At 61.0% G+C, this 21566-nt stretch overlaps 1 protein-coding gene across 1 annotated transcript; it reads right to left on the bottom strand.

Moving 5' to 3' along the window:
* Window positions 1-4124: 4124 nt before the first annotated feature.
* MARCKSL1 (MARCKS like 1) lies at window positions 4125-6278 on the bottom strand. The gene is made up of 2 exons (XM_027728390.2): window positions 6162-6278; window positions 4125-5169 (listed from the first exon to the last, which is right to left on the bottom strand). Exons 1-2 carry the CDS (start codon window positions 6222-6224, stop codon window positions 4543-4545), a joined length of 690 nt encoding a protein of 229 aa, XP_027584191.1. The 5' UTR covers window positions 6225-6278; the 3' UTR covers window positions 4125-4542.
* Window positions 6279-21566: the final 15288 nt, after the last annotated feature.

Raw genomic sequence — 21566 nt, 5'->3', positions numbered from 1 at the left:
GGACTGTAAATTATTCCTTGCTGCACTCCTCGCTGGGAGCAGAGGGGAGGATTCTGCGGAGCAGCCAGACCTGCACTGCCCAGATTTGGTGACTGGGAAGTTTTCACTCTTGCCTTCCACTGCCTCCTTAGCGTGTCTGTAAACAAAAAACAAACAAACAAACAAAAAAAATCACTTCCTTCACTCTCTCCTCTGAAATAACCTTGGAAAAGAATAATTTAAGTAGAAGTAGTATCTGCATTTCAGGTTAGGTGGAAAGATGGCCATGAATTCTTTTTGTTTGGTTTTTTATTCTTTTTTTTTTTTTTTCTTTTTTTTTTGGTGGTGTTCCCAATTGAAGCCTGTGAGAGACTATTCCTTTGGTCTTCAGTTTGATTCCACTGTGGCAAGTTAACTGCAAGCTGGTGCCACTTCTCAGGGTCAAATAGTGCAGTTCTTGAATAGAGTTGGTTCCTCCCTGCAGCAAACTCGTGGAAAGAGATGAAGCAGCCTAAAAACAACCTGAAAAGTGATTTTTTTTTTTTTTATTAATTTTTCTTTTTTAAGTGAATCAGCCACAGAGCCCAGATCTGGAAAATGCAGAATGAAAACCCCCCCGTGTGTGGTGGCTCAGTTTTCCAAGATCTGGCAGATCCAGGGAGTGTGGCAGCATTATGCACCTCGAGGAAGGGAAGGGATGGAGCTTTTATACCTGTTTTTTTTCTATACCTGTGCCCCTCTTTGTGGGGGGGAAAGTGAGTTACTGCCCCTTTGGCTTTGTTTTTCCTGCTTTTCTGCCCTTGGCTCCCAGCACTGATCCGTGTCCTGGGCTGAAACCACTGCAGAAATCCCCAATCCCTCTCCAGCCCAGCCCCCAGCCTGGCTGAGAATTTCAGTGTTGTCACTGACTGAAATACTATTTCTTTTTTTTTTTTCAACCTGAAGTTACAAACGTTTTCAAATTGAATTTTCCTCCCAAGGCCAGTAAATACGAAGAACCCTTTTTTTTTTTTTTTTTTTTTTTTATCTGTTGCCTTCCTGAGGGAACAGCAGATGGGGCTCTGAACGCTCTTTACAGCTCCTTGTCCTCCTCCCACACATTATCTCACCCCCCGAAGGTCTTTTGTGACCGGCTCTGCCCCTTTCTTTAGCATCTCCTTTTGTACAGCTGATCATTAGCCGAGCTTTCGGTGGAAAAGTTTGGTTTTTCAGGCAGTTCCGACTCGCTGCTCTCCTTCCTCAGGGGGATTCCTCCGGCCCTCGGGGAGGATCTGGAACCTCCCCCGGGAGCGCTGCCGAGGGTTTCAACTCTAATAATGCTGCTAAAAACTTAACACAGGTTATTTTTTCAAAGGGTTTATTTTTTTAAAACGCTTCTTTCCCCCCTCCCCCCTCCCTTCCCGTTTTTTCCACCGTGAGTTTTTTAGTCTCTTTTGGATCCGGGTGTCACTCCTGCTCTTCAGTGTTTGTATGTGAAGCGAGAGAAGAGATCAGTGTAACTTTGTGTCTGGGGGGGGGGGAGGGAGGGAGGGGAAGGGGAGGGGAAATATATTGTGGTTTTTTAAAGATGCGTTTATTTTGAATTTTGAGAATCTTTTTAATAAAAACTGGTACATTTCTATGGTTGGTGTGAGTCTGGCCTGCTTTCTGCTCAGAGGGGACACTTCGGTGGGTGAGGGGGTCAGTTCATTTTCAGAGTCACAGCTGGAAGTAATGTAGATCCCAACAAAAAATTCCAGGTGTAACAATGTTTGGGAAGAGAGTTGAGTGTTTAATCCCATCCACCAAAACGTTTTGTTTAGAATCTACTCGGTGCAAAATCAGTTTCTTTTATAAATGTCCAATTTTGTTACTTTTTTTCCCCCTCTCTTCCCTGAAAAATTGCTTTAGTCTAATTTGTAAATGTTTGGGGGGTTTTTTTGTTTTGGTTTGGTTTGGGTTTTTTGTGGTTTGTTTTTCTGTTTTGGTTTGGTTTTGGTTTTCTGGGGGGATTTTTTTTGTTTGTTTGTTTGTTTTCCTTTTGCCTTGGATTTTACAAAACAGCCTTGAAATTCTCCCCCTGGCTCCTCTCTCTGGGAAAGGTGACTCAAAACACCACAGTTTTGGGAGTGGGTTTATTTGCTCACAGCTCCAACCGAGGGTCACTGGGGTGGTTTTTCTGTCCCAAATTCCAGCTGGGTTCTCCTCCAGCAGCATCCCTGGTGCTTGACTGGGTTTGGGGTTGGACTTGCAGCACTTTGTGGTGCTCAAAGCTCGTCTGGAAAAGGAATAATTAATGATGGGAAGGGCCGAACTTAATTCACCATTTGCACGAGCTTAATTCACCATTTGGATGAGCTTAAGTGGTTTTACCTTCCGTCGGAGCGAACAAAAATTCTCTAATTTAATTAGGAGCAGGTTAATTGTGCAGCTGATCACACCTGAAATGGCCACAGGAGCCAACTCTGCTGGTTTTTTTACAGCTAAAAAAAAACCAAAAAAAGCAGCTTTGTGTGGGCACAGTTGACTTCCCAAACATCCCCCCCTTGCCTCGGGGGGGGAAGGGGAACCCCGTTATCCCTTTCACCGGAGCACACGAGCAAATCCTCCCCTCCTGGAACAAAAGCCACCCTCCAACCCTGTCCCCCCCGGTGCCGAGTGCATCCGCAGTCCCTCTGTTTTCCAGGGATTCCTAAAATGGCTGCCACGCTGCAGCTCGGGCGGATGCACCGGGATGTGACAGACCCCGGGCGGGCTCAGAAAGGACAGCTCTGGGTCAAAATGGGGCAAAACACCCCCTTTGTTTCCACCCCCACCCCCTTCCTCCATGACTAGGGATGACTCCCCTGCTCCCTTGGGAAGCAGGCCCCTTGTTTTTGCTTCCCAGAGGGATGTGCTGCACAAAAAACCAAGGAGTTTGGGGGCATTTCCACCTACCTCGAGGCTTGGGAGGAGCCTGGATGGTCCTCACCCCTTCCCAGGGTGGTGCCTGTTGGGCAAACAATGGCTTTTTTTTTTGCTCTTCTCCATCTTCTTTGCCAGCCAAAACAGCAGGAGCAGGTGGGAATTGGGATGGGATGGGAATTGGGAGCAGGCCATGAAATGGAGGGGCTGGCGGGAGCAGCTCCCCCGGGCTGTGCTCCTTCCTTCCTTGGGAAAAAAGCCGCCTTTCCTCGGGAAAAGCCACCTCAGCCCCTGTGCAGGTGACAGAAGGGATAGAGGCACCATTGTGCCCTTGGATTTCCCTTTGTTAAGGAAATCTTTGCTCCCAGCGCACGCCTTTTGTGCTCTTTTCAGCAGAGAGGAGCTAATCCTGCTCTAAAGCCACTAAAAAGAAAAAAAACCCACCACCAATTTATATCAGAGAAACCACGCTCAAAAAATGGGAATTTCACCCAGTAACCCTCATTGTGAGAAAAATACCGGATTTTTCAATCCACCACCCCCCCCACACCAGGAAAAATCGGGTTGGATCTCGACAAAAACAGGTCCCCAGCAGCCAGTTGAGCAGCAATCCCGGGGTAGGGACAGGGCTGGTGTGGGAAAGTCCTTTGTGGCTGTGGCTCTACATCTGCTGCAAGTCAATTAAGTGTGAGCAGTGATTAAATGCAGCAGCTGTTGAACTAAATAAGCAACTGCCATCTTCCCTTGGCCCTTCCCTGGCATCCAGGACAAGAAGGACTCGAGCTCTCCCATAAAGGGGTCACCATTTATTCCTTTCAAATGTTACAAGAAAGCCCCGTACAGCTTTTTTTGTTTGTTTGTTTTGTGGTTTGGTTTCTTTTTTTTTTTTTTCCTGCTTTTTTTTTTTTTTTTTTTTTTTTTTTTTTTTTTTTGTTTTTTGTTTTTTTTTTTTTTTTTTTTTGGGCCATTTTTTTTTTTTTTTTTTTTTTTTTTTTTTTTATTTTTTTTTTTTTTATTTTTCTCCACCCCACACCCTTTTTTTTTTTTTTTTTTTTTCCCTTAGAAGCAGAATTTTTTGGCTTTTTGGTTTTAAGCCAATATTGACTTTATAAAAAACTTTTTTTTTTTTTTTTAAACCATTTTTTTTTTTTTTTTTTTTTTTTTTTTTTTTTTTTTTTTTAAATTTTTTTTTTTTTTTTTTTTTAAAGAACAAAACAAAAACAAAACACAAAAAAAAAAAAAAAAAAAAAAGAAGAAAAAAAAATAAAATCCATTGAACAGTCAGTGGGCTTGGAAAGCTGCTGGGAGGAGAAGGGACAGTCTGGAGGTCGCAGAGATCCAGAGCAGGACGTGGGATCTGTTTTTCTTACAAACTGTAAAACTCCAGTGAATGTCCAGGATAACAATCTTCCTCCCCCAGTTTTGTTTGTTTTTTTTTTTTTTTAAAAGGATTCAGGTAAAACTACTCCAAGTGGTGGCAGTGGTGTGGGAATCCAAACCAGCTTTTTCTACCGGGGAAAAAGGAGGGGAGGGGGGAAGAGATACCTCGAGGGGGGCGTGTGGGGTCTGGGGAGTGGTGTCAGTTCTAGGTGGGCTGGGGGGGGTGTGGGCGAGTCCGTGGTGTTCCAGGATGGAGAGGACGGCGTGAGAGTCTCCAGTGAGGACGATGCCAAGTGGAATCTACTCTTCCTTCTGCTCCACCGCCGCGGGGCTTGTTGTGGGCTCGGCCCCCGCGGCTTTCGAGGGCTCCTCGGGTTTGGCTGTGTCTCCTTGGCTCTCCCCCGCCGGCTGCTGCTGCTGCTGCTTCTCTTTCTCCTCCTCCTCCTCCTCCTTCTTCTCCTTGCTCCCGCCGGCTTCCCCCTCCTGCCCCTTGGGCTCAGCTCCCTCGCTGCCCTCCCCGGGGCCCCCCTGCTCCTCCGCCGACCCCTCCTCGGGGGGAGCCGAGGGCTGCACCCCCCCCGCGGGGCTCTCCTCGCCCTTGCCCTGCTGCTCCTCCGTGGGAGAGGAGCCAGAGGAGTCCCCGGCTTCCTTCTTGTTCTTCCGAAAGGAGATCCCGCTCAGCTTGAAGGATTTCTTGAACGAGAACTTCTTCTTCTTCTTGGGGGCGTCCTTGGGGGCCGCGGCCCCTTCTTCGGGTTTGGGGTCCCCCCCGTCGGCGGGGGGGGCGGGCTCGATGGCGTCCCCCCCGCCCGGCTCGCCCTCGCTCTCCTCCTTGGGGGGTTCAGCCGAGCCGTTCCCGTTCTGGGGGGACACCTCGACCCCCACCTTGGGCGTCATGTCCCCGTTGTAGATCACGTGGCCGTTCTCCTGCGGGGGGGGATGGAGCAGCTCCGCGTTAGACCCCAAACCCCGACCTCAAACCGCGACCCTGAACCCCGACCCCCAAGCCCCCCAACCCAAAAAGGGGGGGGGGCTCCCAGCGGGCGAAACGGAACGGGGTGGTAGGGGGGAATCCAGATGGGGAAAAGGGGGTTTTTCCTGCCAGTGGAGACGGGAACACCGGGGGCTTCCATCCGGGGAAAGGGGGTGTATCGGGGATGGGGCGGGGGGCACCCCTATGGGGGAAAAGGGGCTCACCGGGCACTGGGGAGCACCCAGCAGGGAAAAAGGGATACACCTGGCACCGGGGGGGCATCCAGCCGGGAAAAAGGGGGGTTTTCAGCCGGTGGAAACGGGAAACACCGGGCACAGAGGGGGCTCCCAACCGGGGAAAAGGGGCGCGCTGGGCACCGAGGGGTGCCCAGCCGAGGAAAACGGGGGCTTCCACACGGTGGAAACGGGGACAGCCGAGGAAAAGGGGGGGCTTTCAGCCGGTGGAAACGGGAAACACCGGCCACAGAGCGGGGCACCCAACCGGCGAAAAACGGGGTCCCGGGGGGGGTGGGGGGGGGAAATCCAGCCGAGGAAAACGGGGTGCGCCGAGCCCGGGCGAAGAAGGGTCGCACCGGGGATATCCACGATGGGAGGGGGGTGGATGGGGGGGGTCCATCCCGCTGCCACCGGGCGGCGCCCGCGCTCCACTCCCGGTCCCGGGGCGCGGCGCGGACGGGACCCGCCCGGTGCCGGGGGGAGCCCGGGGCGCGGCGCGGGCGCTGCCGCATCGCCCGGTGCCCGCCGGGCAGGAGGGTCCCTCCGGGCGGCAGAACACCCACCCCACCCCCGGGGGCACAAGAACCCACCCCCATGCCCGGACCACCGCCGCCCCCTCCCCGCCGCCGCCTTTGTTCCGCGCTCCCGCCCGCCCCGACGGGGCGCGGGGGGGGTCCCGGCGCCGCGAGGAGGTTCCCCCCGGTACCCACCTGCCCGTTGGCCTTGGCGGTGTCGGGGTCTCCGCCCGCCGCCTTGGAGCCCTGGCTGCCCATGGTGCGGCACGTCGGGTGCTGCCGGCCCCGCCGCGGCGGCTGCGCTGGGCGGGAGTGGGGCGAGCCCCCCGCCCGCCGCTGATAAGGCGCGGGGCGGGGGCGGGACGGTGCCGAGCCCGCCCCGGGGGCGGGGGGACCGCGATGGAGCCACCGCCCCGCCGGGGACCGGGGGAGGGTGGGGGGATTCTGGCGGCCGCCGAGCCCCCCCCCCCCGTCCCTCCTGTGCGACCCCCGGGGATCGGGGCAGCCGCGGTGGGGTGAGGGGAGGCGGTGGGAGGGGGTGGTGGGGAGCCCCCCCTCCGCCCAGTGCCCTCTCCCCTGCATGGGGGGGTGCTTATCCAAGCCCCATCATCCCTGGGGTGCTGCTCACCCCACCCCTGACACCGTTGGGGTGCCTCTGCCTGCGGCCCCAGCACCCCTGGGTGCCTGTGCCCCCATCCCCAGCACCCCTGGGGTGCTCCTCGCCCCATCCCAGTCACCCTGGGAGTGTCCCACGGTGCCACTTGTCCCTTCCCCGTCACCTCCAGGACAACACCGTGGTGCAGGTCATCCCAGTCCTGCTCACTCTGGAGTCCTGCTCCACCAGGGTCCTGCTCTCCCCAGGGTCCTGCTCTCCCCAGGGTCCCTCTCACCGCAGCCCCAGCAGTTCCCCGAGGGTCCTGTTGTGGGGACAGGTTGTGCAATGGGTCACACCCCTGCTCCCCACCTCACCGAGCGCCCTGATACACACACAGGGAGGTTTTTCCCCTCTGGGTGTGTTCCTCTTCTCTGCTTTCCCAGAATGGGAGAGCTCAGGAGAAAAGAAAATGGGACTAAACTCAAGTGGATGCTGATTCTGCCGAGGGCCCTGCAGCGTCCCTGTGCTGCCAGGGATCTCCAGCAGTGCCAGTGGGGGATTCACTCCCATGGCACTCGGGCACAGCTGGGCTTCACTGGGGGCTCCCAAAATCCAGACCCGTCTGTGCCGGTCCAAGCCACCGACATTCCCTGCTCACGCTCCCGGGTGCCACGTCCCGATCCCTTTGGACTTGGAACCTTCCAGGCACTCTCACACCCTGCTCCCAGCAGAGCCCCCGTCCCCCAGCACCCAGCTGTGCCCCGGAGCCCAGGCAGGATCAAGGCCAGTCTCCGAGGGGGAAAACAATGTCCCGCTGTGTGCGCTGCGCCAACAAGGTCATGTTTTGTCTCTGGCCTCCCTCCCCCCCGGCACATCATCATCTCGCCCCCGTCGGAGCGAAATTGCTGTTAATTAAAACAGGCGGCATCTTCCTTATTGACTTTTGGGTGCCAGTTGATAAAGCCCTTGGATGGCTGCCGGGTGCTCCGGCCGGCGGCGAGGGCCGGAGTGTCCCGAGCAGCACAGGAGCCAAGGAGGATGTTCCCCGTTGGAAAACACGCGGGTACCAGGGCTTTGGGAAGACAAACCGCCCAAGGGAGCGTGTGGAATTAGTCAGTGAACAGGATCTGTGTCCCAGCACTTGTCCCTGAGTGTGAGCTCCAGGCTGGTGGCCCCAACCATTTCCTTCTGGGGAGCAAATCCTGGCTGGGGAGTCCTTCCCGCTGTTCCAGCAGCCATTCAGCACTGGGCAGTGTCCATCCCAGCTCCACACTTCTCTCCCCACCTTCTGGGAGTTGTTTTCAGTCTCTCTGCTGAGGGTCATTTGGTCCTGGCTCTTCTCTGCAGGAATGCAAAGAGGCCTCGTGCTGCTGTCCCATCCCATCCCATCCCATCCCATCCCACCCCACCACTGCTGCAGCACCCCCACATTTTGGCTGTGCTGTGTACCCCTGAGCCAGCACTGGCTCTCACAGTGCCCGTCCAAGTCCATCCATCCCCACAACCACCCCAAGACATTCCCATCCTCCCATCCCGAAGCCACAGGGAACTACTAAGGAGAAAGGCACTGGTGGCCCATCCCCACCTGCACCATCCCCGCTGCTGGGGGGGCTCTGGGGGGCTCTGGGGGTGCAATCTGTGGGGTGACAGTGGCGTGGTGGCTCTGGCTGTTGGGTTGGGGACACCAACGCCTTCCCTGTGCTGTGGACAGGCCTCGTGCAGGGAAGGTGTTTCCTTTGGTGGTGGGTGAATCCGAGGGGATTTATGGGGCGGGGGGTCGGGGCTGAGGCCGCTCGGCTCAGTCCCTCCAGTGCACAGCCAAGGTCTCTTCCATGTTCTTCCTGGAGGGGATAAAGCATTTCACACTCCCCCCTCCCTGCTCTCCTTCCAGCACCGATCCCAACCCCAGGGCAACGGGAAGCAGATGTGCAAAGGGTGAACTCGAGCGTGGTTGGACAGGTCAAGATGCAGAGCTGGCAGTGGGGGGACAGTGACAGCCCCCCCACACCATGCCAGGACCTCCTCACAGGTGTTTTTCCAGCGACTTTCATCTCCAAGGAATCCCCAGTCGCCACATCCACTCCCGATCCCGGCTTTTCTTGAAAACCCTCTTCTGCAGCGCTGCGTAAGGGCCGTGTTTATAAATAGCCACATTCCCGGTGGATTCCCAAGCCGTGCCTCCTCTTCCAGGGCAGATGTCTGTCCTTCCCGCGCTGCCGGCGGCGGCGGCACCGGGACGGCTCCGCTGGATCCCGGGTTGTGCTCGGCGTGGCCACCCCAGCGCCCCGTGGGTGTCCCCGGGCAGGCCCACGGTTGGTTATTCCCGCTCTTATCCTGGGAAAAGGCCGTTTTCCCGCTCCGTGCGTGGCTGGAGGTGACACGCGGTGACGCCGGGAGAGCGGGCGGAGGGCAGGAACCGGTGAATTCCGGCACGAACCAGACACCAACCCAAACCCTCCCGGTGCAAACCAGTGGCCACCAGCCGGTGGCAACCAGCGGTGGGTCCCGTCCCTCCGCTGCTGCCTCGGGTTCCTCCGTCCCCGTGGGAAGGGAAGCGGAGCAGGGCAGAGGATACTCCGGTTCCATCGGGCTCTCCCCGGGCTCGGGGGGCTTTGGCTGCCTGGGAAGGGCCGGTGATTTGCAGGCCGCAGACAGACGGACAGATTACGGTCTGTGTTCCCCTCCGGCAGATGGACAGGCAGACAAATCTCTGCCGCTCCCGCCCGCGAGGCCGGGGCGACGCCAGATCTTTGCGGATGTTGTTTTCCACTTTCCAGACCTACTTAAACTGCGGCTGATTATTAATTTATTGGGTGTTAAGCGCTGAGAGGCTGCAGGGCAGAGCGGGGGAACTTGGCTCCCACACCACAGGGCTGGAGAAGGACGAGGAGGGACCATCCCCAGCCCCTTGTCCTGCCCCGGCCACCCACCGCATTCCCCCCGGCCCTTAACGAAGAATTGAGGCGATTATTTATTCATGTACTCACATCATCCCCTGGAGGGTTTTAAATTTGGGGGGGGGACCCAGCCAGGGCGACCAACAGCGCTGGGAACGAAGCAGAGGGATTTCCATATTGATTTATAAATAGCAAAGGAATTAACTAATTAGATCACTCCAGGGAGAGAATTCCAGCAGGGAGAGTGCGGGGTTGGGCTGTGCCGTGTGCAGGGATGGAGGGTCACGGCTTCTGCCACCACCACGGCAGTGGCAGCTTGGGATCAGCCTTTGGGAGCAGCCTTTGGCTAAAACAGGAGCATTTAGGGTCTGGGGGCTGCCTGTGCTGCCATGTCCACCCGCTGTGCCCCTTGTTTGGCTTTCCCGGGACATGGACACTGGCCTGGTCCCCAGGATGATGCTCATCCCGGGAGGATATGGGATGAAGGGGCCGGGGCACTGCAGGTGCTGAGCAAGGCTGTGTTTCCTCAGCTGCAGGAGGAAAATCTGCCGAGCTCCATGCCAGGGGATTCCTGAGGGGCACAAGGAAGAGCCGGGAATCTCTATCCTTTGCCTAAGCAGAAGCTGGGAAGTGCCAAACCTGCCCGTGGAGCCGGTGCCAAGTGACCCTGTGACATCTGCACCGGGGAAAAAGCCCCCTGGACCCAAGCAGGGCTCTCCAGGGACTTTACCAGGGCTCTCCCTGTCACCACAACCAGTGTCCCCAAATCCTTCCTGCCCTGGGAAAGGCTCCAGCCCGGGAGGCTGTGGAGAGGCGCTGACTTCCCATAGAAACACATGAAAGGGCCCGTTCTTGTATCTGCCAGAGCCCCATCATTTTTGGTTGTGAAGATCCCATGGCAACCGGCGCCTTCTGCAACTGCTACACTTGCTATTTCTGGGCTTGCTTTTCCCTCCTGCAACATCCCCCTGCATCCCACCCCGCAGGATCAGCTCTGCTCTCCCCCGTCCTGGACCTTTCCCGCCGCATCACCCCCTTCCCCGCTCCTGCTGGGGGGGGAGAGGGTGGCTGTCGGGAGTCGTGGAGGAGGAAAGGGAGAGCAACCTCCTCCATATCGTATCTTGGAGACCATCTGCCCTTCTTTTGGGCCAGGAGCTGGAATATTTGCCATCAAAGCCAAGACCCCACCTCAACCCCTCCAGCCCCATCCTGTGCTGCCCCAGCCCCGGGGTGGCAATGGTGGGACTTGAGGGGTCCCAGATACCTTCCCACAGACATGGGTTTTGGGTACTTTTGGCATGGTGGGGTTCAACACCCTGTGGGGAGCCCCTGCATTGCCTTTCCCAGCCTGATGATCCCTCCTGGCTGCTCCTGGAAGGACGGGAAGGCCCCAGCCCTGGCATCCCGCTCATCCCACGCGCCTTTATCGCCCCTATCCCGGCCTTAGGCTGCATTTCGGGGCTGATAAAGGTCTCCCTGACCCTGAGCAGCCCAGCTGGGGAGCACTGCGAGAGCAGAGCAGCTGCCAGAGGGTGTCCAGAGGGGAAATGGGATGCAGAACCCAGCTGGAAGCAGAGGTGGGAGGGCGGCGGGTGGTACCACAGCGGGCTCTGCTCCCCTGACCTGGGCAGGGTCCCCCGGCCGGGGCTGAGCAGGGAGCAGGTCTCAGACCCTCCTTCCTCCTGAAAAGGGAAGTTTATAATGGAAACAAAAGCGATGCTGAGTCCAAGAGGAGCTTTTCCCATCCCATTTCCTGCGGAGGTGGGACAGGAGCGTTCCCGCACGCCACAGCTGGGGCAGCCGGAGGGGAGGGGGGAGTTTTGGGTGGGCATCGTGCTCACCAAGTCCAGAATTCCTTCCCCATATCCCATCTAACCCTGCCCTCTGGCAGTAGGAAGCCGTTCCCTTGTCCTGTCCCTCCATCCCTTGTCCCCAGTCCCTCTCCAGCTCTCCTGGAGCCCCTTTAGGCCCTGCAAGGGGCTCTCAGGTCTCCCTGGAGCCTTCTATTCTGCAGGTGAACCCCCCCAGCTCTCCCAGCCTGGCTCCAGAGCAGAGGGGCTCCAGCCCTTGGAGCATCTCCGTGACCTCCTCTGGACTGGCTCCAGCAGCTCCTGCTGTTGGACCCCAGAGCTGGGGGCAGCTCTGCAGGGGGGGTCTCACCTGAACAGGGCAGAGGGGCAGAACCTCCCCCTCCCCTGCTGCCCACACCTTGGGGATGCCGATCCCAAAACCACCCCTTGGCAGTGGGACACAACATCCCACCCCCCCCCAGCGTGGTGACCCCTTTTGCCCGAGTCCCCGGGGCCGGTGGCATCCAGCCGACCTCGTCACGGACCCGGGACAGGGAAGCGGGGCTGGGATGCTCCGGGGCCGCGGTCCCTCCCCCGGGAGCAGCGGGATCTATGGGCCTCTTTCTCCCGGCAAGTCAATGTGTCTTTTTGTTGCGCTGCCGGGGTTGATGCCGGCGAGCGGGGACAGACAATACGTCGCATTGTTCCCTTTCAGCAACATCTGACGGGCCCAGGCAGCAGAGAAGAGGCCAGTGTGTGTGCCCAGGATGGGGACGGCCGTGGGGGAAGGGACCGGGATGGACGGACAGGCAGCAGGAAAGACGCAGGGACAACCCCGGGCAGGCCTGGATGCAGGGCTGGAGGGATGCCGGGTGCCTGGGCGGCGTGGGAGATCACAGAATCATGTTATTTTGGGCTGGGAGGGACCTTAAAGATCATTTAGACGAGGGAGGTGTTATTTCTGGAACCCAAACAGCCTGGAAAACCAGCTCTGAGAGCCACAGACTTCCCACCCTGCTCATCCTAATGGCATATTAATTATAAAGCCTCATTAAGAACCTCAAGTGTCAATACCGTGAACTTTCCCATTGCTGGTGCCTCTCCCAGAATTCCTGGCTGCTTTCCCGGGACTCTGCAGTTGGGGGTACCTGTCAGCCCTTGTAAATCCAGGGAAATCCTCTCCCCAAAATCCCACAAAGGTGGGATGGAGCTCAGTCTCTGTGGGGCTGGGCTGCGGGATGGGGGGGGGGGGGATTGGGAGCAGAGCTTGGAGGGGGAATCACGGCAGTGCCAGGATTGTCTGCAACTTTCCATCAGAAATCCCCTCCTTCCCTCATCCTGGGCTGTCCCTGGCCGGGACTGCCTCATTGCCGGGAGCAGAATTCCCCTCAGCCTCAGAGCAAAACCGAAAGTGTCCCCAGGGCCACTGCAGCCACAGCCCAGAGACCCCGGGGGTGGGCTCCGGGGGGGCTGCTCCGTGCCCCAGCCTGGCGCTGAGGTTTTTGGGGAGCACTTTGCCTTTCAGGAATCCCAGCTCAGCCAGTTCAGCTCACATCCTCCCGGGGAGCTGGTGGGATGCGCTGGGAGGGGGCACGTGGGGTTTTTGGACTCTCTGGTGGCAGGTGCCGCTCTCTGACCCCCTCACAAACCTCTTGCACAGCTTCCAAGGCCGGGGGAGCACTGTGGGTCCCCCTTGTGCCGTCCCCATCCCTCTGCCAGGGGGGTCTGCAGCCCCTCTGTGGTGGGACACCAGCCCCCCCGTCTCACCCGCTCCGGGGGAGGTGCCGGGAGGGGACGGCAGCGGGTTTGGGGGACCTGTCGGGGCGGGAGCTGGCTGTGTGGCCCCGTTTGGTGGCAGCGGTGCCCTCCCCGCCCCCACGGCTCGCTGGGATGCACCGGCGGATGCAGCTCGCCCAGACTTGCATGGCCGTAGCCATGGCAACGGCTGCGCCGGGCGGGATGCGGGGGGATGCGGGGGGATGCGGGCGCGGGGCTGCAGCGCTGCCATCGCACCCAGGGCTGGCTTCTCCCAGCGCTGGCTTCACCCCACATCTGTCTTCAGTGCACGTCTGGGTTCTCCCAGGTCTGGATTCACTCCATGTCTGGGGTCAGCGAGGTCTGAGTTCGTCCCACATCTGGCTTCACCCCACATCTGGTTTCATCCTATGTCCCGCTTCACCCAGGTCTGGCTTCACCCCACATCTGGGTTCACCCAGGTTTAAATTCATCCCACATCTGGCTTCTCCCAGATCAACCCATGTCTGGCTTCACCCCATATCTGGCTTCACCCCATATCTGGCTTCACCCCATGTCTGGCCTCACCCCCTGTCTGGTTTCACCCCACCTCTGGCCTCTCCCCACACCTGACTTCACCCCGTATGAGCTCACCCAGCTCTGAGTTCACCCCACACCCGGCTCCCCCCTGTCCAAATCCTCCCCACTGCCAGCAGCGGTGCCCAGGGACACACGGACACGCACAATCCCCGGGGTACCGGTGCCAAGGGGTGGGTGCAGCCCTCGGGGAGGGGCCGGGCAGGGCGTGGACGGAGCCGTCACCGCGTTATCGGGGCCATAAAGCCGCCGCTGTTTGCACTGGTGCGGCCGCGCTTTGTCTCCCCATTAACTTTTAACCGCGCCGGCTTTTCCTCTCCGCTGCTCCCTCCCAGCCCCGCCGGGCTCGGGGGGCTGGATCCCAGCACATGGCAGCGCCGGGGGGGGGCCGCATCCCGCCCCCCAGCCCGCCGGGAGCAGGATGGGGACGGCTCTGGTCGCATCCCGCTCCTTCCCTCCGGACGGGAGCGGCGGGGGCAGAAGGGACATCGCGGCACCGCGCGGCTGCGGCTGCACCGGTGCCATCGGTGCCATCAGTGCCACGATGCCAGGCTGGTGCTGCCCACCTGCCCCCCCCACCGCCCGCCCCAGCCCCCTCGCCGCCAGCCCGGCTGGGTTTGGCAGCAAAGCAGCTCAGCCGGAGAAAAGCCTCGGGCGCTGGAGTGACCCACTAACCTTCTTCTTCTTAAAAATGCATGAAATGCAGGCGGCTGCCGCGGGACTCGCACATGCACCGGGCGGGGGCACGGGCGGGGGCACGGTTTGGCACCGGGCGGGGCAGGGGGAGCCTCGGGGAGCCCCCCCGGGGGTACCCACTGCACTCGCCGCCCGGATTTGGGGGGCTGGTGCTCTTTGGCGCCCGGTACATCCCCAGCCCTGGCAAGGGGTGGCACGGGCAGGGATCCCGGGAGGTGCCCGGGCGTGGTGCAGCCCATCTGTGCCGGTGCCACCCGGATGTGGGAACGCCACGGCGGAGCGAAGTCCACCTGGAATGTCACCCAGGAGCCCGCTGCCGCAGCCAGGGCTCGCTCCAGGCTCCCGTTGGAGTCCAAGGACATCCCAAAGAGTCCTCCTTGCTCCGCCCAGTGCCACAGCGGTGTCCCACTGGAGGCGCGGGGTGGGTGGGGGGGTCCCGTGGGCGCAGGCTCACCCCGTCACTGCCAGCACAGCCCTGACCTCGTTTCTCTCCAGCTCCTCCACGCCTTCAATACACCCGGAGCAGATGGCAGCGAGCCGGGGGGGGGTTGGGGTGGCGGGGGGACGGCGGCTCAGCCCCTCCACGGGGACACAGACCCCGCTCCCCGTGCCCTGAGCACCCCACGGCCCCAGCGGGACACACGTGGCCCTGCCCCTGGTGTGGCCCTCGTGCCGGTGACCGCGGGGGAGGGGACACGTCCCCACCGCCCTGGAAGGGGTTAAGGGATTCTGTCGCATGCGGCTGATTGAATTTCGGGCTCCTTTGCATGGCTGATTGCGGCTGCAACACCTCCGTGAAGACACAGCACTATTTTTAGCTGCTCTGGGCTGGAGTTGAGCGGCCCCGGGGCAGCCCCGGGGCAGTGTCCGACCCCGGAATCCCACGGCAGAGGGGACAGGTACCCCTGGCCTTCGGCAGGAGCAGCAGAGGATTTGCAGGATTAAGGGTTTGCCTTTGTTTTTGTGTCACAATCCTGTTGGAAGAAGAAGAAACAAACCCCAGGAGCCAACAGCAGCCCAAGCTGTGATGCCGTTAGCCTGGATTGAGTAAATCATGGAGCTGCTCCATCCCTGCTCGGCTCCACAGCTCAGTGAGGGGCTCATTCCTTGGCTGGATCCATGTTTCCCATCCTCTTCCCTCCTCGCAGCCCTGCTCCAGTCACCGGGAGCTCCTTGGCCTCGCTGCTGCCCACAGGGCTCCATCACCCCGACCAGCCGCGTTGTGCCTCAGAGGGAGGGAGGAAATCACGGTGGGGAATTTTTTTTCCAAGCCCTTCTGGAAATCCCTGCGGCTTCCTCGGGGTCTCAACCCTGACTCACGGGGCAGTGAAGGCGAGGCAGAGTGGGATGACCCACAGGAAGCTGCACACGCTCCTCCCAGTGCTGCCCACGGCTGAGCCCCTGTCCCTGCACACACATGGTCACATCTCTGTCCCTGCACACACACACATGGTCACATCTCTGTCCCTGCACACACACACACATGGTCACATCTCTGTCCCTGCACACACACACACGGTCACACCTCTGTCCCTGCACACACATGGTCACATCTCTGTCCCTGCACACACACGGTCACACCTCTGTCCCTGCACACACACGGTCACACCTCTGTCCCTGCACACACACACACGGTCACACCTCTGTCCCGGCACACACACGGTCACACCTCTGTCCCTGCACACACGTGCCCCCCCCAGCCGGGCCCTTCTCGCCCCAGTGCCAGCCAGGTGGCAGAGCAATCAGTCTCTCGACTCCTCCGACTGATTAACATAAATTGACACTGACTAATTAACCGTCCTGCCTCATTAGAGCCCGGATGCCGCATCCCTGGGAGCAGCAGGCAGCCGAGGAGCCCTGGCTGTTGATGCATCATGGCCACGTTCCACCCCACACTGGGCACTGGCCACCCCTGCTCCCCCCCGACCGGGAGTGTCCCCATCCCTGTCCCCACCCCACAGCCCTTGTGAGGCTGCCAGCAGCGATAACGAGATTGGTTCCTAATCCACTTATTCCTGGCTGGAGCAGAGGGCTGGCAGCCTGCTTCCAACACCCAGAGGGCATTAAACCCCCAGACCCCGGGGCCAGCAGGGGAAACCCTGGTGGTCTCAGCTGTGGGGTGATGCCAGGGGGTGAAACATATGGAAAGACCGTGGAGAGCCGAACCCTCCAGCGGAGGTGACACCATCAGCAGCGTGGCCTTGGGGAGCAGCAGGATGAGCAAACCTTGCATCAGCCGGGAAGGGAGATAAGGAGCCCTTCCCAGTCCTCGCTGGGAGAGGGGGAGGGATGGGGGGTTGCTTTAGGGAGCGGGGTGCAGGGGTAGGTCACCCCAGCGCGGTGACACCCAGCTCCGCAGGAGGAAGGAAAAGGAAATTTTTCACTTCCCTGTTTGCTCAGGGCTGCCTGGGAAGCGGAGGCCCCGCGCAGGCCCCATCCTGCCGCTGCCTGCTGGCACCCGGGGCTGAGTCACGGCACGTCCGACCGGTTTGGGGGACACCCTTGGGCTCAGCGTGGGAATGTCCTGACCTCAGCACGGCACAGAGCCGGGACCAGCCCCGCCGAGCCGCCCGCGGGACCCTCAGCTCCCCAAAAACCCAGGGGAGGGGCTTTGCCCTGGGGGGTGTGGGTGCTCCCGGAGAGCTCCCGCTCATTCCCAGTGCCCTGCGTGCGATCCCTGCCGCCCTGAGCGGTGGATTATAAACTAGGTCAGCGGTAGATCCCCAAAAGTGATTGGAATCAGGGAATTGCCACTCCCTGGGGCGAGCCCGGCGGGAGGTTCGCTCCGCTCGATGCCGTTATCGCTGGGCTGGAAGGGAAGGGCTGGTGGAACAGGGACCCCTGGAATTCCCCGACGGCAGCGCCAGGACCGGGTCCCACGTGGATCCTGGGCATCGGAGCCACGAGGAAGGCACAGGGGCTTGGGGACACTGCGCCAAGGCCAGGTCACCCCGTCCGAGGCTCAGGAAAGCGGACGGATGGTGCTGGCACGGCCGGGAATGCTCCGTGCGGAGGAGGCAGCGCCGCGGGGCAGGAAGCGGGACGGCAGAGGGGCAGGAAGGCAGCCCCGGCCCCGGGGCCGGCGGAAGAGCGGCGGGAAGGCTCGAGGGAGGAAGCCTGGCCCCGGCCAGGGGCTGCCCCGGTGCACGTGTGGGGGCAGTGAAACGGGGCCCGGCTGTGCCCGCAGTGGGACCGAAACTCGGCGGTTCCCGGGAGAGCCGCGGGCTGCAAACGCCTCTCGACGCTCCAGGGGCTGCAGGTCCCGGCCTGTCCTGCAGCAGCCACACGTCGGGACTCGCAGCCTCGTGCTGTAGGGTGGGAGATCCTAAACTCGGGGTGCAGGACCCCCTTCCGGTGGTGGCAGAGGCGGTGCTGCCACTCACAGAGCTCCTGGGTGGGGTCTGACCGAGGATCCAGGACCCCCAGGGGCGTAGGGGTGGGTTTGGAGGGGGACTTACGTTCCTCTGGAGCTCCGTGAGAGTTTGGGGAGCTCAGCCTACACAACGCCCAGCCTGACACCCACCTGGGAGGTGGGCGACCTTCCCAAGCTCTCCCCTCGTCCCAGCTCTTGGGAAACATCCCAACACTCCCCAAGGTCTCCATTCAGCACCTCTGAGTCCTCGAGCATCCCCAGCCCAGATCACTGGGAATATTCAGCTCAGGCCCGGAGCGATGCCGCTGGAGGGGCCGCGCCCCCGCTGTGCCCACCATGCCGGGGGTCTCATCCCAGCGTCTCCCAGTGCAGGGGTGGAGCGCCGGGAGCTGCTCTGCGCTCGGCGGCGGAGCAGGGGATGGAGCTGTTAAATATTTATAGCGGCGGTTGGAGCTGCCGGGTAAAATGGCAGCGGAAGCGGAGGGGGGACGGCGGGAGGGTCCATCTGGCCCCCGCACTCGGAGTCACCATCTGCTCCCCGCGGGAGCCGCTCCCGGCGCCGCGGCGGGGCCCGGGATGCTGGGGGTGGTGCCTCTGCTCCCGGCCACAAGTGCAATGAGTTTGGTGGTCTCAGGCGATGGCGGAGGGTGGGGGGGTGGCTCAGGGTCCGACCCACCGCCCCGTGTTTGCTCCAGCTCCCGGGTCCCCATCGTGGACTTGTTTGGAGGAGGAAATGAGGACATGTGTGTAATTGCTAATGAGGATGCGCATATGCTAATCAGGGCTCCCAATTATGGCAGGACGGGGCCTCGTGGGCTGTGTCCTGCCCCGGTTTTGGCCAGGTGAGCCCCGGGCAAGGTCAGGCAGTGGTGGCCGGCTCAGCTCGGCTCAGCTCATCTAGGCTGGGCTTGGCTCAGCTCAGCATCTCCTGGGTTTGGGTGCCCCCATGGAGACCCCACAGCTCTGGGTCTGGAGGAGAGCAGGGTCTGGGGTCCCGCTCAGGGGTTCCCAGCTCCCAGCCCTGGAGGAGCAGCGATGCTGGTGGGATGGGCACAGGGAAGCAGCTCCCACCACCCCTCTGTTTTTCTTCCCCTCTTGATCTCACTCACAACCTGCCACGGTGTGAGGTGACAGTGGGTAAACAAATCCTTGATTAGCCACTTTTGGGATTTGGCTTTGTTAATGTCAAAAATATTTATTAAGGAAGAATTAAAGCTACCAGTCTCCGGATACAGGATGGCACAGCCCAGGTGGGATCACCTTTGGCTTGGTGGGGTGCTCCTGTCCCACCCTCCCCCATCCCAATTCCCACCTCAGCTGCTGCTGGATGCTGGATTTGGCTGTGAACCAGCCAGGGACGGGCTCTGGGATTTCTGGGGGGACGAGGAGATGCTGGGAAGTGTCTGTCAGGTCCCCAGTGAGGGGGTTGAGCTGCAGGATCACCCAGAAATCCAGGACCCAGCAATGGACAGTGTCCGTCCTCCATCTGTGCCGAGCTGGGATGGGAGCAGCCAGGAGCTGACTGACTGCAGGTCCAAGGAACAGGGATAGGGTGGGAGACGTGGCCTCCCAGGAATGCTGGGATGGGCTTTGCGGGGAAAACAGCCACTTCCCATCAGCTGCATCCGCTGGGAAGCAGTGGGAAGCAGTGAGGGGATTCCCGGCGGGCTGTAGGAGGCCGAAGTTTATCCCCATTTCGGGTGTGAATAGGGAGGGCTCAGCCACATCCCCAGCAGTGCCAAACCCATGGAGGGCATTTCTGCCTGGATTTTTGCTCCAGCACAGCTGTTGTCCTGGGGTCCCACTCCTGGGGGCACCCCGGGACGTGTCCCCAGCAGACACGGGGCTCCCTGTCCCTCCTGGCTCGGGGCCCACACCACGATGCCTGCCCGGCTGGGGGGACACTCGGGTGGGATTATCCATAATTGCCTGCACTTTGATGTCCATCACCTCCTCTCGGGGGGTTCCTCGTTACCTGCAGCAAACCTGGCCTGGCATCTGGCTGCTAATCCCGGGATTAGCGGGCGTGGGGAGGGCAGCAGATGGAGCCCGGCCAGGCTGGGACCCCCAGGGTGCAGCCCATGGGCCAACACTGTTTGGGTTGTCCGGGACCCCCAGGGTCACCAAGGCAGCTGGGTCCCCAGTGGAGCCACGTCCATGGAGAGCCCGGCTGCTCCCAGGGGAATTCCCACCCGGGATCTCCCCTGGGGCCTCATCCCCTCCAGAGGCCCTGGGAAAGCCCCCGTTCAAGGGAAATGAGAGGTGTCACTGCTCCCAGTGACAGCCTTTCCCAGCTGCAGGAAGAGCATTGCTGGGAAGCCAGTAAGCTCCCTGTCCAGCTTCTTCTCGCCCCCAGAATATCCGCAGTGCACTCAGGCTGGGAAAAAGGGAAGGGGAGAAGGAAATGGCTGCACGTCTCCATCCTGTGCCCACCCAAATCCATCTCCTTCATCCCTGGGGTCCTGGCCGGGCAGGGGGAGGAACAGGAGGTCCTGAGGGAGCTGCTCCCGGGGCTGTGTGCCGGGGGGGTGGGTCTGTGCCCCCCAATTCCAAGCCAAACCCCCCCATCCTGTGGCCGATCGCCCCACGGCTGCGTGCTAACCCCAGGGTCCCTGCTCAATGGGAGGAAGGAAATCCTCATCCTCGGGAAAGGCTGGACACGGCCGTTTCCTCCCGCCGTGCTGGGGAGGGGGCCGGGGCACCGGCACACCCGCCCTTGGCGCCCCGACATCATCACCCCCCACCCCATCCCTATGGAAACCCCGTCCGGAGATTGGATTTGGTCCTGGTGGGGTCACACGGGAGCCAGGGACAGGCTGGGGGGGCCTCTCTGTGCCCTCCGACCCCAGGGGACCTTCCGGGGGGGTCGGGGGGCTCCTGCAGCCGCCCCAGGCAGCGAAGCCCCTCGGTGTCCGCGGGCGTGGGGGGATCCCGGATCCGTGCGGGTCCCGGTGTGGGCTGGGAGGGAGGGAGGGCACAGTCCCGGGGGGCTCGGTCGCATCCGGCTCCCCCCCCCCCAGCCCTCGGTATTCCCGCGGCTCCTTCCTCTTCCTCGCCCTTCGCCCGCTGACGGCAGCGCTCACAAAGGGTGCCCTTTGCCCCTCCGTGTCCCCGCCGCCCCTCGGGGCTCTGCCGGGCACCGAATCCGCCCCGCCGGTGCCCCGGGCGATGCTGCTGCCGCTCCCGGCCCTTGTCCTGCTCCCGATGCCGCTCCCGGTTCCCCGCGACCCGCTCCGGGGCTGGATCTCCGCTTTCAGTCGCCAATAATCGCCCCCGGGGCGGCGGGGCTGGACCGGGAGCGGGACCGGGATTGAGACGGGGATCAGGACCGGGATCGGCACCGGGACCGGCACCGGGATCAGGATCGGGGAGGATATTGGGATCGGGAGAGATACTGGGATGGGAAGCGGGACCGGGAGCGAGGTTGGGAGCGGGATCGGGACCGAGATCGGCACCGGGATCAGGATCGGCACCGGGATCAGGATCGGGATCGGGATCAGGATCGGGATCAGGATCAGGATCAGGAGCGGGATCGGGATCAGGAGCGCGCGCTCCGGGCGCCCCCTGGCGGCGACGGGGCCCCGCCGGAACAAAGGCCGGAGCCGGGACCCCCCCCGGGATCTCCCGGGACCCCCTCGGGACCCCCCCACGGGCAGGAGGGAGCCCGGGACCCCCCCACGGGCAGGAGGGAGCCCGGGACCCCCCCACTGGAGAGGGCACGGCCCGTGCCCCAGGGCCTGGGACACCCGGGGAACGAGCTGCGCCCCTTCCTCCTCTCCCTCTCCCTCCCCGTCCTCCCGCTCCTCCTCCTCCTCCCCCGGCCCGGGGGTCCCTCCCCGCCCCGCGCCCTTCTCGGAGCGGGGCGTGTGCCGCGTGGGAGGGATTATTTAACCGAACAACAAACGCACAAACAACTTG

Source organism: Pipra filicauda, unplaced genomic scaffold, assembly GCF_003945595.2.
Source record: "Pipra filicauda isolate LSUMZ 115617 unplaced genomic scaffold, ASM394559v2 scaffold531_size399970_pilon, whole genome shotgun sequence".
Taxonomy (NCBI): Eukaryota; Metazoa; Chordata; class Aves; order Passeriformes; family Pipridae; genus Pipra; species Pipra filicauda.
Note: the sequence above shows the minus strand (reverse complement) of the source record. Positions and strands in the feature narration are given on the sequence as shown.